This window comes from Prorops nasuta, unplaced genomic scaffold, assembly GCF_024137725.1.
Source record: "Prorops nasuta isolate Cenicafe-Biocafe unplaced genomic scaffold, Cenicafe_Pnas_1.2 PNAS00018, whole genome shotgun sequence".
Lineage (NCBI taxonomy): Eukaryota > Metazoa > Arthropoda > Insecta > Hymenoptera > Bethylidae > Prorops > Prorops nasuta.
The window spans coordinates 416,337-434,683 of NW_027116815.1; the positions used below are offsets into that span (position 1 = coordinate 416,337).

Here is an 18,347-nt window from a genome sequence, read left to right on the forward strand (position 1 = left end):
AACTGGCATTCTTCTATGTACTCCGTTCCAAATAAAAATGCAGTTTTCTCGTGTACTCGATAAAAATGTTTTTTTTTTTAGTTTTTATCACGAAGGACATCAATGTTTTAAAATTTTTTGGTATAATATTAGAATAGCTTCAATGCTTATAATTTCATGTGCCTAACAAAACTTTGTCTTATCAGATGTGAAATGTGCAACGCATTCTGATTGCCCGGCACAATTGGCTTGCATTGACCACCAGTGCTTGAATCCCTGCACCCTTGGAAATCCCTGTGACTATGTTGAGGTTTGCCATGTTCAAGATCATCGACCTGTTTGTGTTAAAGGTATATTTTCCCATGCATAATTAATCATTAATTTTTAACAGGCATAATATTGATACTTTAAAAATATTTTTTATTTTCGAGTTATTTGCTTTTGTTCTTAACTATTGTTGACTTTGCATAAACAGGAAAGCTCAAATGTGATGTAGACTTTATTGCAATTTTTCCTTCAATCATTCTTATTGTAAAATCATAAAATTTTAATGTTAATTAACAGGAGACTGAATTTACTAGTTACATTTGCATTGACATTTACAGAGGAAGAACCTGGATGTAATGATTGCCCTGCTGGGACTCAATGCGATCATTTGACCAATACGTGTGTAAAAGGTTTGTATCAAAACGTGTGCAAAAGAATTGCCTTAAAAACCTGCGTTTCTTTTTACAGTCAATAATTCAAAATCAATGTATATACATGTTTAAAAATATGTACATATAGTGCTTGTACAAACACAATATAATCGACTTTTATCTATATGTACCACAAAAAGCACAAGAAACCGCTACGTTTAAATTTCTCAGCACAATGCAATATTTTCTTACTATGTAAATTGTTTCCTTATCGCAGTGATTCAATAACTTTTACAAACTTTTTTACTTCAATATTTTTTCTGCATTTTATTTTTTATTCCGCGAAATTCGATCTTACACTTAGTCTAAATAGAGTCTTCTATAAAAATTGTTTATACACTGGATTTTCTTCAAAATACACTTCAATTTATTTGCACGTCTTTCTTTGGGGCTACATGGGCTTTTATCACTTTCTTTAGCCGGTTGCACTAGCGACAACGACTGCCCATTGACAACAGCGTGTATCGGGCACACTTGTCTGGAACCATGTCTCATTCGGAATCCCTGTGCGGAAAATGCAGTCTGTATCAATAAAAATCACGGAACAGATTGCAGCTGTAAAGAAGGCTATCATGGAAATGGTTTCTCGTATTGTGAAACAGGTAAAAAATTGATTTACTTTAAGACGAGATAAAATAATTTAACTTCACTGAGGCTAGAAGTGAATATTAATTACATATCATTGCAGAAGAGGAAGGCAAAAACATTTGCCAGTATAACGAAGACTGTCCACCGCACAAATATTGCGACAGGCTTAACAGAGAATGCATCAATCCATGCAGAGAAGCAGACTGCGGTGAGAATTCCAATTGCTATGCAGAAAACCACGAGGCACATTGCAGATGCATCTCTGGCTACATCGGAGATCCACTTATTGGCTGTGAGCCACAAACTGGCGACCCTTGTATTCCGAATCCTTGCGGTCTCGATGCTATGTGCGAAAATGATAATGGCAACCCAATTTGCTTCTGTCCAAAAGGACTGACTGGAAATCCATTCGATAAATGCAGTATGTATACAATTTGACCAACATTTCCCTTCAAACCCTGATCATTTAATCCACTTATTTAATTTCGACTTATGATTTACTTGATTTCTTCAGCTAAACATTTAACGACAATGTGAATAACGTCATTGATTATTGTCACTGAGCAGAATTTATATGCTAACTCATAATTAATTTTACCATCAAATAATAACCAGTTCCAGAAGGTGATAAGTGTGAGGGAAATCCATGTGGCCATAATTCAGGATGCAGAGTGGTCGGTGGCAAAGTAAAATGCTTCTGCCTACCGGGATACGAAGGAAATCCTCCACAGTCCCCATGTGCGCTCCCAAGTAGCCCATGCGACCCATCCCCATGTGGGCCTAACACTCAGTGCTCCATTTTGAATAATGGATTTGCCAAATGTACCTGTTTAAGCGGTTTCATCGAAAGTCCTAACACTATTAGGGGCTGCGTCCCTAAGATTGACTCGTGTGACCCTAACCCGTGTGGTTACGGTGCTTTATGCAATTCTACCAGAACCCCACCTTGTTACTGTCCCGAGCTCACTGTTGGAAACCCTTACAACAGCTGTTCAGGTAAGCTTCATACTAACCCATCTTAATTAATTCTTTGTGTTCGTTATTTGCATACAAAATGTCTTTAAAATTTATATATGTTAATAAATAATTATTTCATTTAATAGTCCATTCATCAGAGCCTTACGACCCATGCAATCCATCACCCTGTGGCAAAAATGCAATTTGCACCACGGAGCATGGCGAAGCAAAATGCAGCTGCATTCCACCTTTCATTGGTAATCCTTACGTGGATGGCTGTAAAGCTGAATGTTTTACCAACCTCGATTGTCCACATCACTTGGCTTGCTTCAATCAACTTTGTCGAGATCCATGCCCTGGTATTTGCGGAAACAATGCGCAATGCGAGGTTCTCAATCATATTCCAGTTTGCTCATGTTTACCTGGGTATAACGGAGATCCATTCCGTTCCTGCAAAATTGACAAAACACGTAAGTAATCTAGTGCTTATACCCTTGGCAAAAATTTCGAATTAAAAATGGTGCATTCTGATGATACGCTTTGCAGCTCTTCCGGCTCAAAATCCTTGCATACCATCCACTTGTGGTCCACACAGCGTTTGTCGTGTGGTTAACGACAGAGCAGTTTGCTCATGCAGTCCAGGATATCAAGGAACTCCCCCATCCTGCCGTCCAGAGTGTCTGGTTAGCTTTGAATGTCCAGAACATCAGGCTTGCATTGGACAAAAGTGCAGTGATCCTTGCCGTGATTTGTGCGGAGAGAATGCCAATTGCCAAGTCATCAATCACAACCCTCTCTGCTCTTGTCCACCCAATTACGTTGGTGACCCATTCCTACGATGTATCAAAGAGGGTAAACTAACTTTTACCATTATTCGTACTGAAAAAAGGAATTTGATTCTTTTATAAGTATAAATATTTAACGTGTACCTTGTAGAGCCGAAAGATACTGGTAAAACTCCATGCTACCCATCACCTTGCGGGCCAAACGCAGACTGTCGAGCGCAAGAGGGTCATCCAGTATGCACATGTATCACAGGAATGTTCGGTGCACCTCCTAATTGCAGGCCGGAATGTTTGATTCATCAAGATTGTCCATATTATCTCGCTTGCATTCAAAAGAAATGCTTGGATCCGTGCATTGGCTCTTGTGGATTTAATACTAATTGTACAGTCCAAAATCATAGGCCTATGTGTCATTGTAACGAAGGGTACGAGGGTGATCCTTTCTCAGGATGTAGTCCGAAAGGTAAACTTCTATCATCTCGAAGAATCGAAATAATTTTCTTTCTCGGTACGAACGACCTGAGGACATTTTGTCAATTTAATTAAAATTTTAGTAACGTATCCAGTAACTTTGCCCTGTAATCCATCACCCTGTGGATCAAACGCTATATGCAAGGAACGAAGTGGTGCCGGATCCTGCACGTGTTTACCAGATTACACCGGTGATCCTTATGAGGGATGCAGACCAGAATGCGTGCAGAACTCCGATTGTACGCACACGAAAGCTTGTACAAATAACAAATGCAAAGATGCTTGCATAGGCGCTTGTGGCCTTAACGCAGAATGCCAAGTGTTCAATCATCAGCCATCTTGCACTTGTTTATCTGGTTTCACTGGAGATCCACTCACTTCTTGTCATATACTTCAACCAGGTATGGTCGAGATCTATATTTAATTTCTTACTTCTCAAGGTCATGTTAAAAATCTTTTGGTTTATTAATAGATATTCCGAAACCACCAACGAATCCATGCGAGCCATCACCTTGCGGTTCATACAGCAACTGTCGCGTCATAGATAATCACGCTGTATGTTCTTGTCAGCCCGATTACATTGGCAGTCCTCCTGGATGTAGACCAGAATGTGTGATTAGTGCAGATTGCCCACAAAATGCAGCTTGCATTAGCCAAAAGTGCAAGGACCCATGCCCGGGCACTTGTGGAGTCAATGCAGATTGTCAAGTTATCAATCATAATCCAGTATGCAGCTGTACTTTCGGGTACACTGGTGATCCGTTCTTCGGGTGTGTTAAAGAAGAGCGTAAGTATAATAAATTTATATTAAAATTAATGCATTGTTGAGTAATCTGTTTGTCATTGATTCTACAGCGAAAATACCAAGTCCAGAGCCAAGCGGAAATCCTTGTGTACCATCACCTTGTGGTCCAAATTCTCAATGCCGTGTTATCGATGGATTCCCAGCATGTTCTTGCTTGCCTAATTACATTGGCAGAGCGCCTAATTGTCGTCCACAGTGCGTCATAAACGAAGGTTGTCCTGGAAATCTGGCCTGTCAAAACGAGCAGTGCGTTGATCCTTGCCCAGGCTCCTGTGGCGTCAATACCTATTGTAACGTTGTGAAGCACAATCCAGTCTGCATTTGCAATTCTGGCTATACAGGAAATCCGTTTACCGAGTGTACACCTATCGTAGAAGGTAATGCTTTCACATTAACCATGCACGATGAGGATAAAACTGGTTACGTATAATTATTAATTAACAATAACAAGTATAAAATTTCAAATACTGCTCAGTGAAATTAATCACCTAAGAACCAGTTTTGTCTTCAGTCTCTTAACGGAAATTGGAATACAGAATTAACGCTTAAATTAAAAATTTGCAATGCACAGAGCCTATTACAACTGAAAAGCCACGTACCCCTTGCAATCCGTCACCTTGCGGAGCAAACGCTGTGTGCAATGAGAGAAACGGTGCTGGATCTTGTACATGCCTGCCGGAGTACTTTGGGGATCCGTATACCGGTTGCAGACCGGAATGCGTCACAAACGCCGATTGCGATCGTAGCAAAGCTTGTTTAAACAACAAATGCGTAAATCCTTGCCCCAAAACTTGCGGACAGTTTGCAACTTGCCGCGTAGCGAACCATGCGCCTTCCTGTTCCTGCTTGCCAGGATACATGGGTGATCCGTTTAGATCTTGCAGCCCGATAGAGGCGACTCCCGAACCAATTCCTATAAATCCTTGCGAACCATCTCCCTGTGGAGCCAATAGCAATTGTCGCACCCACAATGGTCACGCGGTTTGCTTATGTCAGCCAGGTTTTCTAGGGACCCCACCATCCTGCCGACCTGAGTGTATTGTCAGTTCAGAGTGTCCGCAGAACAAAGCCTGCGTGGATAACAAATGCACTGATCCTTGCGTAGGCTCCTGTGGACAGAATACCAGATGTCTCACGGTTAATCATAATCCAATCTGCACGTGCGCCAGTGGCTACACGGGTGATCCATTCGTTATTTGCACCAAGGTTTACTTGCCCGAAACACCACCGAAACACGCCGGTAGTCCTTGCTCTCCTAACCCTTGCGGTCCTCATTCGCAGTGTAAAGTCATAGGCTCTCAACCGGCTTGCTCGTGTCTCTCGAATGTCATTGGTCGACCACCCAATTGCAGACCGGAATGCACCGATAACTCGGAATGCCCTAATACCGCGGCATGTATAAACCAGCACTGCAAAAATCCTTGCCTCTCTCTTGGAGCTTGCGGTGAATTGGCCAGATGCACTGTTCAGAATCACGTACCGATATGCTCCTGCCCCGAAGGATACGTGGGCGATGCAACTTTCCGTTGCAGCTTAGCACCGCCTCCTTGTAAGTATTACGACACGACACTGAATCGAGGATTCTGTAAAAGCTCCGTTCTGTAAAAATATTTCGACATGTCTATATTCCTTCTTATCAGTTTCTTGATTTCTTAAGAGTTTTAATAACGGAGAGATTTTAAGTTTTCAAGAAGAAAAGGAGAGGAATCCTTAATTCGGAGTATCTTTGAGAATGGGAATCCTTTGTAGCGGTAAAAGAAAGTTGGGTTTACTTTTTATTGGGACTTTTCAACATTGATATACTCCAGTATCAATGGTGATGATCTTTATCTTATTCGTGGACTCTAATGGGATGATTTTTCATTAGCAACCGAAGCAACGGTGGCAAATCCTTGCTCACCGAATCCTTGCGGTCCGAATGCTCAATGCCGTGAAAGAAATGGTGCTGGTGCATGTGCTTGTCCACCCGATTTTATTGGTGATCCATACGACAGTCGCAAGGGTTGCCACAGAGAATGCGAAGCGAACGACGACTGCGCGCCGCAGTTGGCGTGTGTTGGATTCAAATGCACCGATCTTTGCCCCAACGCTTGTGGTACTTTGTCCATTTGCAACGTTCAAGCGCATGTCCCTGTTTGCGCCTGTCCACCTGGTTATTCAGGAGATCCGTATTATGCTTGCGAGATTGAGGAAGCCAAAGGTACCAAATATTCCACTTGCACTATCTTATCTTTATTATCCTCTTTATTTTCTCTCATTACAAATCACTTTTTTTCTTTATTATTACTGTGTTTATAATTTAATAATTTTCAGTAATTATAGCCAGTTGTTCCTTCCATTTTTATCACATGTTTGCTTAATTCAGTAGCTTTAATATCGTGTGTTAATTGTTTTAACATAGTGGCTCCCCCACAAGATCCGTGTTCACCAACACCATGCGGCCCCAATAGTAAGTGTCGACCCATAAATGGACAAGCAGTATGCACGTGTTTACCAGAACACGTAGGTATTCCACCGTCTTGTCGACCTGAGTGTATTGTGAATGCCGAGTGCCCTGTCCACCTTGCTTGCATTAACAAGAAGTGCGCGGATCCATGCCCAAACACCTGCGGACTGAGAGCTCAATGCGCCACTAAGAATCACAACCCAATTTGTACCTGCCCACCTGGATTCGTTGGTGACCCGTTCACACAGTGCTCACCACATGGTAAAAATTTAATACTTAACATTAATCCAGTTTATAATTTGGTAATAAGCTATAAGTAATAGTTCTGTGCGTAGTTGTTGCCGTAACCTTTGCTAGCATTAATAAACATGTCTGTGATAGTATTTTTGTAAACGGTCAATCATACGAAATTTTATATAATTTTATAGTGGAAGAAGAGCCAGTTACTGAGCGTTCACCGTCATGCAACCCTTCGCCCTGTGGACCAAATTCGTTGTGCCAAGTGATATCAGGAAGGCCAGCTTGCTCGTGTCGACCAAATTACATTGGAATTCCTCCTGAATGTCGTCCAGAATGTATTTTAAGCTCGGATTGCAAGAGTCACCAAGCATGTCTCAATCAACGGTGCCAAGATCCATGCACAGGGTCCTGTGGAGTCAATGCTCAGTGCCATGTGTTGAATCATATTCCAGTTTGTACATGTATAGAAGGCTATCATGGTGATCCTTTCACCCAATGTGTTATTATTCCACCGAGTAAGTTTACTTTATTTACCAAAAGCACTTTTTTGCATTTGTTATGAAAAATATTTATTTCAGCGACAGAAGCTCCCAAAACTGCAGGACCATGCAGTCAACCACCTTGTGGTCCAAACGCCATCTGCAGGAATGGCGAATGTGAATGTTTACCCGAGTACTTTGGCAATCCATACGAAGCTTGCAGGCCTGAATGCATCGTAAATTCTGAGTGTTCACGGGACAAAACTTGCCAAAGAAATAAATGCAAAGACCCCTGCCCTAACACGTGTGGACAAAACGCTCAATGTGACGTTGTAAATCACATTCCAGTTTGTTCGTGTCCAACTGGATACGTGGGTGATCCTTTTGTCAATTGCCGTATTCAACCTCAAGGTAAATACTAAAAAGATAGCAGATTTCTAATTATAATAATATAAACGTATTTTCTACTTCAGCTTTTTATACACGTTAAATAGAATAATAAATTTTGCTACAACTGAAATGCGAAATAATTCTACGCTTAATATTTTTAACAGTACCACACAGCAAGCAGGATCCATGCAATCCTTCTCCCTGTGGACCAAACAGTCAATGTAGAAATATTGAAGACCATGCTGTATGCTCTTGCCTGCCAGGATATCTTGGCTCGTCCCCGTCGTGCAGACCAGAATGTCTCGTTAGCTCTGAATGTCCACCGTCTCGAGCTTGTGTGAATAAAAAATGTACCGATCCTTGCCTCGCATCGTGTGGATTAAATGCTAGATGCGAAGTAATCAACCATTCACCAATTTGTAGTTGCGTTGTTGGTCAAACTGGTGATCCGTTTAGAAGCTGCTACGATATTCCAGGTAAGCAGTGGATGAAAATTACTTTTCTTATTTAGTATGCTTAGTCCCCTTAGTCGAAATTGATTCGACCAAACTTTTGTATCTTTCTATAGTTACTCCTGAAGTCAAAGAGCCAGGAGATCCTTGCTATCCTTCGCCATGCGGACCCAATGCTCAATGCCAGAACATAAACGGAAATCCTTCATGTTCGTGTTTGCCTTCTTACATTGGCACGCCCCCATCGTGCAGACCAGAATGTTTGATAAATCCGGATTGCCCAACGAACAAAGCGTGCATAAACTCCAAATGTACCGATCCTTGCCCGAATACTTGTGGAGATCACGCGGAGTGTATAGTTGTCAACCACGCAGTCACTTGCTCGTGTTTACAAGGATACAGAGGCAATCCATTTGTACAATGTGTAATCGAAGAAGTAGAAAAGATTAATCCTTGTGAACCTTCGCCATGCGGACCTAATGCAATATGCCAGCAACGAGATAACGCTGGCGCCTGTATCTGTATCGATGATTATCACGGTAACCCGTACGAAGGTTGCCAGCCAGAATGTATTCTGAGTTCGGATTGTCCGACCAACAAAGCGTGCACAAGAAACAAATGCGAGGATCCGTGTCCAGGTGTATGTGGCACTCAAGCTCAGTGCTCTGTTATCAACCACATTCCTACTTGCACTTGCTTACCAGGTTACGTCGGGGACCCATTCACTGCTTGCTCGCTGCCTTTTAAACCAGGTATGTGTAATATAAATATATCTGCTTTGTCTGAATAAAATGGTCGAGTGACAAAATAATAATTTAAACGTAAATATTATTTTACAACAGTACATTTATTATTTCAGAAATCGAACCAACAGCAATCGAACCATGTAATCCTTCCCCTTGCGGGCCTAACAGTTTGTGTCGTGCAATAAATGATCAAGCAGTGTGTACCTGTCAAGAATCATTTGTCGGTTCAGCCCCTAATTGTAGACCACAGTGTGTCGTAAACTCAGAGTGCCCTCAAAATCGTGCTTGTTATAAATACATATGCACTGATCCCTGCCCAGGCACTTGCGGAGTAGGTGCTAATTGCAGAGTGATCAACCATAATCCTTTATGCAGCTGTCCACAAGGAATGGTGGGAGACCCATTCTTGAGATGTTATCCTCAACTAGGTGTGAATTGATTTTTATTGTTATTTTTGAATCTCTGCGATAAGTTCAAATTAAGCTGCATAATTAAAACATTGTATTAGTTTTAATAACTATTTATTTCTATCGAAGCAGAGCCAGTACCAATTCCATCGCGTGATCCTTGTCAGCCAAGTCCTTGTGGCTTGTATGCGGAATGTAGGGCAGTTGGAGATCAAGCAGCTTGCTCTTGTCTTAAGGATTACGTAGGAATTCCACCAAACTGCAGACCTGAGTGTGTTGTCAACACAGACTGCCCATCTAATCAAGCTTGTATTTCGGAGAAATGTCGAAATCCGTGCATAGGGTCTTGTGGACAGAATGTCGATTGTAGAGTACAAAATCATATTCCCATTTGTTTGTGCCAGGCAGGGTTCACGGGGGATCCTTTTACCATATGCTCCCCAATTCAAGGTACATTTAACAGTATTCTTTTATTTGAATAATTGAAAAAATTTTTAACTAGATCTAATTACACATTTTAAACTTTCAGAACAACCAAAAATACCAGAAGATCCATGCAACCCTTCACCGTGTGGACCGAATGCCGAATGTAACAATGGAGCATGTAGCTGTCTACAAAACTACTTTGGTGATCCATATTCGTATTGCAGACCAGAATGCACGATGAACTCTGACTGTACTCGTGTAAAAGCTTGCATTAACCAGCATTGTGTGGATCCGTGTAAAGGCACCTGCGGATCAAATGCACGTTGTGATGTGGTCAATCATATTCCAACATGCAGCTGTCCAGTAGATACAACAGGCGATCCATTCACTTCGTGCCGACCATACATACCCAAAGGTATCTTACTTTACATAAAATTAAAAAAATAATCTCCTTTGTATCAATCTAATTGGTCAAATAATATATTTATCACTAGCTCTATAATATTATCCGAAATTTCAGATACACCGCAACAGCCTTGCACCCCGTCCCCCTGTGGATCAAATAGTATCTGCAAAGTCATCGATGATCATGCAGTTTGCTCTTGCCAATCAGGTTACATGGGAAGCCCACCCTCGTGCAGACCAGAATGTATCAGCAGTGCAGAGTGTCCATTAACGTTCGCTTGTCTAAACAACAAGTGTGAAAATCCCTGCCCTGGCACGTGTGGGCAGAACGCTTTGTGTCAAGTAGTAAATCACAATCCAATCTGTAGTTGCTCAGAAGGAAATACTGGCGATCCGTTCACTAGATGCTATCCTGCAATAGGTAACAAACAAAATATACAAGAACTGTTTAACTACTACAAAAAATAAATTTTCGTATCTCATTGATTTGACTCTAGTGATTAACCATATATTCTTTTTAACTTTTATTAGAAGAACCTAAAATACCGACCAACCCATGTTTGCCATCACCCTGTGGGCCAAATTCAGAATGCCAAGTGCGGGGAGAAAGTCCTGCTTGCTCGTGCTCGCCAAATTATATCGGAGTTCCACCCAATTGTAGGCCAGAGTGTTCAATTAATCCAGAGTGCCCGTCTAATCTCGCCTGCATTCGACAAAAGTGTCGCGATCCATGCATTGGCTTGTGCGGATTAAACGCGCAATGCTCGGTCGTGAATCACCATGCAGTTTGCTCGTGCATCTCTGGCTACACTGGAAACCCCTTCAGTAGCTGTCAGCCAGACGTCAAGAGTGAGTACCACATATTTTAAATTTGCAAATTTATCGCTGAAAGCATGCGAGCGATCGATGTAAGTGCTTATTTTATTCATTCGTTTACATCGAACGAATTCTAGAAAGGTCCTTGATAGCAGAGCCTGAGATTCAAGCTCTGCACTTATGAAAGAATATAATTTTTGCCATTTTGTAACCATTAAACCCCAAATTTTGCCATTAACCGACCCCAGTTACACGTCTGTTACATCCCTATGAAAAAAAGAATACTCGTCGATGGCACTTAAAGGAAATCACACCCCAAATTTACATTTAAACATAAGATTTGTGTCCTCAAACCCTGCAAAAAGTATAACGCCTGCGATTAACCGATTAAATGTCATGCTTTTACCCCGTTATTAAAATATTAATACCCCATATAAAGCGCACTTTAAGCATTTTTATCATGGATCTCAATAAAACACTGATCTCTGCAGAGCTTCGTCTAAACATACAAGAAATTTGATAAGTAATATTTGTTGTAATGCCTATCCCTCACGTACTACATCCAACGGAACCCACTAAGATGGATTTTTTTTATAGCGTGGATTTTATCGCACTGGTTCGTACAAAAGCTTCACAGAGAAAGTCAAATTAACCTACCAATAATGTCTCACTCTACCACTACACCCATGCCTATATTATCAACATTAAAGCTTCACTGTAACATCGAAGCAAAGCTTATCACTAGTATGACGAGAAGAATTCAAAGAATAAGAAAAAACGCACTGCTAAAATCGCCTATTATAATAGCTTCCTAAAACCAAAGGCACAAATTCATCAAATTCTTTTTAACGTTAAAAATAAATTTCTTTCCAGTCGAAAGCCCTATAGATAATAGAAGCCCATGCATACCATCGCCATGTGGCGCAAATGCGATTTGTCGCGAACAGAATGGAGTTGGATCGTGCACCTGCATACAAGATTATTTAGGAGACCCTTATCAAGGTTGTAGACCCGAGTGCACACAAAACTCAGATTGCCCTCCGACACTCTCCTGCTCCAACCTGAAATGCGTGGATGTTTGCCCAGGAACCTGTGGCTTAAATGCCCAATGCCACACTATAAAACATATACCCACCTGTACCTGTATTACTGGATTCACTGGTGACCCTTTCAGACACTGTACACCACAAATATCTCGTAAGCTTTATTGTAAATTTTGAGAAACATCAGTTTATTACTAGGATAGAAATTTTAACCTTCGTTGCATGAAATATCCATCGAGGATAGATCAGGATCCGAAGTAAAAATTTATCTATCAGTTGGTAATAAAAGCACGTAGATAGAAATTTGCACGAAACGTATGTAAGCCTTTCCTTAATCCTGTTTTAATTTTATTTAGCGGTAGAGGCAAACGATCCCTGCAATCCTTCACCCTGCGGACCCAACAGCAATTGTAGAAACATCAATGATCATGCAGTTTGTATCTGCCTCCCTAATTTTATTGGATCTCCCCGCAATTGCCGACCAGAATGCACAGTGAGCAATGAATGTCCAAAGGAATTGACTTGTATCGACCTAAAGTGTAGGTCACCATGCCCAGATCCATGTGGAATCAATACCCAATGCAAAGTGATCAATCACAGTCCGATATGTATTTGCAAACCTGGTTTTACTGGTGATCCATTCACTAGATGTTTTCCATCTCCACGTAAGAAAAGTTTTTATTACTGCATCTAGACCCATCTCATTTTCATTACTTTCTTCATTACATATATACTCATATTGCACTTTTAATTGCTCATGCCATGATAGATTCCATATTATTTTCAGCTCCGGCTCAAGATAACTCAATAATTCCAAAGGATCCCTGCATGCCATCCCCCTGTGGGATTTTTGCCGAATGCAGAAATATCAATGGCATACCATCTTGCTCTTGTTTATCGAATTACATAGGATCTCCACCAAATTGTCGCCCAGAATGCCAAATTCATTCAGATTGCCCAATGAATCTGGCTTGTTCTAATGAAAAATGTAGAGATCCCTGCTTGGGATCCTGCGCCCTTACTGCTTTATGCTCAGTTCACAATCATGTGCCAGTGTGCACCTGTCCCGAAGGATATACTGGGGATTCATTTAGCAATTGCTATCCAAATCCAACCACCGAAAGTAAGATTGTGCTCTTACTTTGTAAAATTTGTTTTTTCTTAGATTTATGATACTCCTGAAGTCCCTAATTGAACATCTTTTTAGGAGAACCAATTTTTGATGACCCATGTATATCTTGTGGTTTAAATACTCAATGCAGAAATGGAATTTGTACATGTCTGACGGATTATCAAGGAGATCCGTACATTGGTTGCAGGCCCGAATGTTTATTCAACACTGACTGTCCCCAGAATCTAGCATGTGGCAAAAGAAACAAGTGCATAGATCCTTGCCTACAAACTTGTGGCCAAAATGCAATTTGCAATGTTTTCAAGCATATACCTATGTGTAGTTGCCCAGTGGGTATGGCTGGAAATGCATTTGTTCAGTGCTCACCCGTACAAGGTACGATTGAGATCAAAGAATGAAATCAGAGTAAATAGTATTTGGTTCGAGTGATATTAAAATTTAATTTTCAACTGCAGAACCAATACAGCAAAATCTTTGTTCACCTTCACCCTGTGGACCAAATAGCATTTGTCGAGAAATAAACCAACAAGCTGTTTGCACCTGTGTACCAAATTTTATTGGTGCACCACCTACGTGCAGACCACAATGTATTTTGAGTTCTGAATGCCCAAGAAACCAAGCCTGCAGCAATCAGAATTGCCTAAATCCATGTGAAGGCAGTTGTGGTTTGCAAGCTCTCTGCCAAGTAATAAATCACAATCCTGTTTGTAGCTGCCCACCAAATTATACAGGGGATCCTTTTACTAGATGTAAAATTATCAGTAAGAAGCTTTTTATCATACACTAATCAGTGACCAAGAGTCTGTACTTATGTGAATTTTATGAAACAGTTCCATCTTCCACACCACCAAGGGATCCTTGTCCTTCTTGCCAATGTGGACCAAACTCCCAATTTCAAATGATCAACGATAAGCCATCTTGTGCATGTTTACCTGATTTCATTGGCTCTCCGCCAAATTGCAGACCTCAGTGCATAACTAATAGCGAATGTGCCAATCATTTGGCTTGCATTAAGCGAAAATGTAAAGATCCCTGCCCTGGCTCTTGTGGAGCTAACGCAGACTGCCATGTTGTTAGCCATACTCCAATGTGTGTCTGCCTCAGTGGCTACGTTGGTGACCCCTTCACACAATGTACACTTAGACAACGTAAGAGACCCATATTTATTTAAAAGAATAGTTAAAATTGATGAAAAACTCCATATATCACAACAACTAATCGAATAAAGTTAGGAATATCTTTTAAAATAGGAGAATACTATACATTATCTCCAAAGAAAAATAGTCACAGCACTAAGTGCAATGTTATTTCTGACTACATTTTTTTTCAACGCACTCTGATCTGCAATGGAAGAAAGCTGTATCAGCAGTAAACACTTAATCCAAAAACTTATAATTTAAATTATGATCAAAATTTATTATAATGTTAATAACACTTGCCATTCATGAACAAGATAATCAAAATGCAAGTTGCATAGATATCAGCAATTTAATAAACATTGATAGTAATTTAAATTCTGATTTTTTAGAGTAAGTACTTACTACTGATACGACTTTTTCCATCGTAAACTAGTATTGTTAAAGATAAACATAATAACCTAATTTACACTAAACTTGGTTGATAGGAGTTTACAGGGATGCAACTATTTGAGTTAATGGAGCTTTATTTATTTATTTAACGAATAATATTTTTATGTCATGCCCTTTTTTAGCTGAAATCACGCCTACGCTACTGTCCCCTTGTTCTCCATCGCCCTGTGGTCCGAATGCGATTTGCAAAGAACAAAACGGAGCGGGATCATGTTCCTGTATTACAAATTTTATTGGGAACCCTTACGATGGATGCCGTCCTGAGTGCACGGTAAATACCGATTGTAAATCCAGTTTGGCATGTATTAGATCACAGTGCCAAGACCCTTGTCCCGGAAGTTGCGCTCAAAATGCTGAGTGTCAAGTTATAAATCACTTGCCCACGTGTTCGTGCTACCCTGGATTTACCGGAGACCCCTTCAATCGTTGCCAACCCAAGCCACCAAGTCGTAAGTCCCAATTAGTCATTGGCCACAAATTTTCTCGCCTTTTTAACTCCACGCCATTAAAAATAACACTCAAATGCTTCCTGACAATATATTTGTAATCATTCTAAATGCACGTAACATTCGAGCAATTGAAATTTTATTGGTAATGGCAATTAGCATAGATCAGAAATTATTTGACTTAAAAATTAATCTAATCATCAATAATAATCATAGCAGAGAGAAACAAATAATGCTCGTATAACATAATAACGTTATTTGCAAAAATTAAATAAATTATTAGAGATATTGCACACAACATTCAGTAATAATTAAACACAAGCAAATCAAAGCTTTAAAATTAATTAAGGATAACACGTATGAGTTAAAAGGGATTAATAGCTTGCGAAAAGAGGAGGAAAATAACATAGATTAAGACGGACTAAACGAACTTAACGTGACTTAAACGTGACTATTGCAGCGGTAGAAGATACAACGGATCCATGTAGACCTTCGCCCTGTGGAGCTAATAGCCAGTGTCGAGTCATTAATGGTCAAGCCGTGTGCTCGTGTCTTGTTGCATACACTGGCTCTCCGCCGAATTGCCGACCAGAGTGTGTACTGAGTTCAGAGTGTCCTACAAATAGAGCTTGTGTCGAGCAAAAATGCGTTGACCCGTGCGCCCCCGGTCCTTGCGGGTTCAATGCTGAATGTAGAATCGTTAATCATAGTCCACTTTGTGCTTGTAAACTGGACTTCACCGGAGATCCTTTTACCAGATGCTTCCCAACACCAAGTAAGACTAATAGCAATTGGAAAAATAATTATATATAAGTTAACATCTATCAAATACCAGATTGCTTGCAGAAATCTGTTATTTTACAAAATAATAGTAAATTATCGTTTTTGCAAGTCAATTGGTTTAATTAATATATAGTATGTTCAAAAGTCATGTGCATTTCTAAAATGTTGTATTTTACAGAAAATCTTTAAGGTGCGAGTACGCGGCGTGTTAAACACACGCGAGGCGTATGAAGCGGACGCGCAGCGTATGGATATGGAACTGTGGAGTGCACGCGCCACGTCCATTCCAAGCGCATTACCATTATCACATCCCCTTCAAATACCATGCTAAAAGTCTCCCGCCATGAAAAAATGTACTCACCGCGCGTGAATTGACGTATCATGTACCCTCACCTTCAGATGGCTATACTAATTTTACCTTAAGAGATGTATCGAAGGACATTTGGAGGTCACCTTAGATTTATTAAATTAAAAGCCCTATTTTTTACTGAATGTTTTTGTAACTGAGCTGAAGAGCTTTCTAAAACCCTACACTGATTTTCAACTTTATCCAAGTGTTTACAAGATATGCCGATTTGAAAGTGTAAACGAGTAATTATGCTAAACTTAGTGGTCGCAGCAAGTACTTCAGACATCCATAGTTCAAAAGTTAAAAGTTAAAAAATTCGCTAGGAAAGGTCAAATTTCTTAGTTAGAGGGTACGAACTTGAAAAAAGTTCAGTTTTGAAAAATGTAATCAGTAGTGTTACAATGATTGAAGTCATTGTTACGACCATTACTTTTAGTATAGTCGCTCGTTTATACTTTCAAGTTGAGATGTGTCATAAATGATTGAATGAAATTAAAAATCAGTATATGTTTTTGGGAAGCTCTTGAGCCAAGCTACAAGAATATACAATAAGAAGTTGAGGTATTTCATTTGAAAAATTCAAGGCTACATTCATATATGTATCCTTCAACCAGCCTCTCAAGGTCAAACTAGTGTAGCCGTTTAGTAGATTTTTAAAGTCCTTCAAAGATTATTTTCTAAAATGTGTCGTTTTAGAAATACGCATTACTGTTTGAGCACACTATATGCATAACTAATATATATCATCACTTAATCATATTTTTGGTAGAAAACATAGAAAGTACAATTTATTTTCAGAGCCCATACCCACGCCAGTTCCAGTGCAAAATCCTTGTGTTCCGTCCCCTTGTGGACAATACGCTGAGTGTCGTGACATTGGAGGCGTTCCATCATGTTCCTGTTCTCCTAATTATTTTGGTAGCCCACCAAACTGTAGACCACAATGCATCATAAATTCTGATTGTCCCAGTAACAGAGCTTGTATACGAGAAAGATGCAGTGACCCTTGCCTAGGCTCCTGTGGATTCGGTGCAAGTTGTAGTGTAATCAATCACACTCCTACTTGCTTATGTCCTGCTGGTTTCACAGGAGACCCATTTACCAACTGCCATCTCTTACCTGTTAAACGTAAGGGCTAACTTTGAATCTACAATTTTTTTATCATTATTTATTAATAATTTCCTACCAACAACATTACAGCTGTGGAAAGTGATCCATTAGATCCTTGCAATCCATCACCTTGTGGACCCAATGCACAATGCAATAATGGCATATGCACATGCTTGCCTGAATATAAAGGAGACCCATATTCAGTGTGCAAGCCGGAATGTTTGTTGAATAATGATTGTCCATTCAATAGAGCTTGTATTCGTAACAAATGTACAGATCCTTGTGGAGGAGTTTGCGGACAAAATGCGATTTGTGATGTGTTTAATCACATTCCTATGTGCAGCTGTCCAGCTGGAATGTCTGGCAATGCATTTGTCAGTTGTTCCATCGTAAGAGGTGTGATAAGTTTTTTAATGAGCTTAGATAAAGAGTTAATTTTCTTTCAAAGTTAATGTTAATTAAATAAAATTTATTTGCAGACCCTGTAGCTCAAAACCCTTGTAACCCTTCACCTTGTGGACCAAATAGTCGATGTCGCGTAGTTAATGGCAATGCTGTATGCTCTTGTATACAAGGGTATCTAGGAGCTCCTCCCACTTGCACACCAGAGTGTTCAATAAGCTCAGATTGTTTGCGTAACCTAGCTTGCAGTAACCAAAAGTGTATCGATCCTTGTATTGGTACTTGTGGATTAAGAACTCAGTGTCAAGTTATCAATCATAATCCAATTTGTACTTGCTTGCCCAGTTTTTCAGGAGACCCTTTTGTGAGATGTGACCCAATAAGTAAGAGTTATTATCTATAA

At 40.2% G+C, this 18,347-nt stretch overlaps 1 protein-coding gene across 1 annotated transcript in view; it reads left to right on the plus strand.

Annotated features, from left to right (window-relative positions):
- Window positions 1-18,347, plus strand: part of LOC136780117 (uncharacterized) — a gene marked incomplete at its 5' end in the record, with an annotated part of 59,825 nt that overhangs the window by 21,842 nt on the left and 19,636 nt on the right. The window contains 34 exon segments of the mRNA XM_066738233.1: window positions 186-329; window positions 585-656; window positions 1,097-1,279; window positions 1,366-1,686; window positions 1,881-2,261; window positions 2,369-2,692; window positions 2,769-3,074; window positions 3,159-3,515; window positions 3,574-3,879; window positions 3,951-4,265; window positions 4,334-4,660; window positions 4,855-5,832; window positions 6,151-6,483; window positions 6,685-6,990; window positions 7,158-7,484; window positions 7,548-7,859; window positions 8,003-8,314; window positions 8,407-9,042; window positions 9,150-9,464; window positions 9,576-9,893; window positions 9,973-10,284; window positions 10,390-10,695; window positions 10,806-11,123; window positions 11,964-12,287; window positions 12,490-12,807; window positions 12,921-13,256; window positions 13,344-13,640; window positions 13,721-14,026; window positions 14,096-14,426; window positions 14,993-15,303; window positions 15,761-16,075; window positions 17,231-17,560; window positions 17,633-17,938; window positions 18,022-18,327. Coding sequence (XP_066594330.1) covers window positions 186-329; window positions 585-656; window positions 1,097-1,279; window positions 1,366-1,686; window positions 1,881-2,261; window positions 2,369-2,692; window positions 2,769-3,074; window positions 3,159-3,515; window positions 3,574-3,879; window positions 3,951-4,265; window positions 4,334-4,660; window positions 4,855-5,832; window positions 6,151-6,483; window positions 6,685-6,990; window positions 7,158-7,484; window positions 7,548-7,859; window positions 8,003-8,314; window positions 8,407-9,042; window positions 9,150-9,464; window positions 9,576-9,893; window positions 9,973-10,284; window positions 10,390-10,695; window positions 10,806-11,123; window positions 11,964-12,287; window positions 12,490-12,807; window positions 12,921-13,256; window positions 13,344-13,640; window positions 13,721-14,026; window positions 14,096-14,426; window positions 14,993-15,303; window positions 15,761-16,075; window positions 17,231-17,560; window positions 17,633-17,938; window positions 18,022-18,327 — 11,289 coding nt within the window.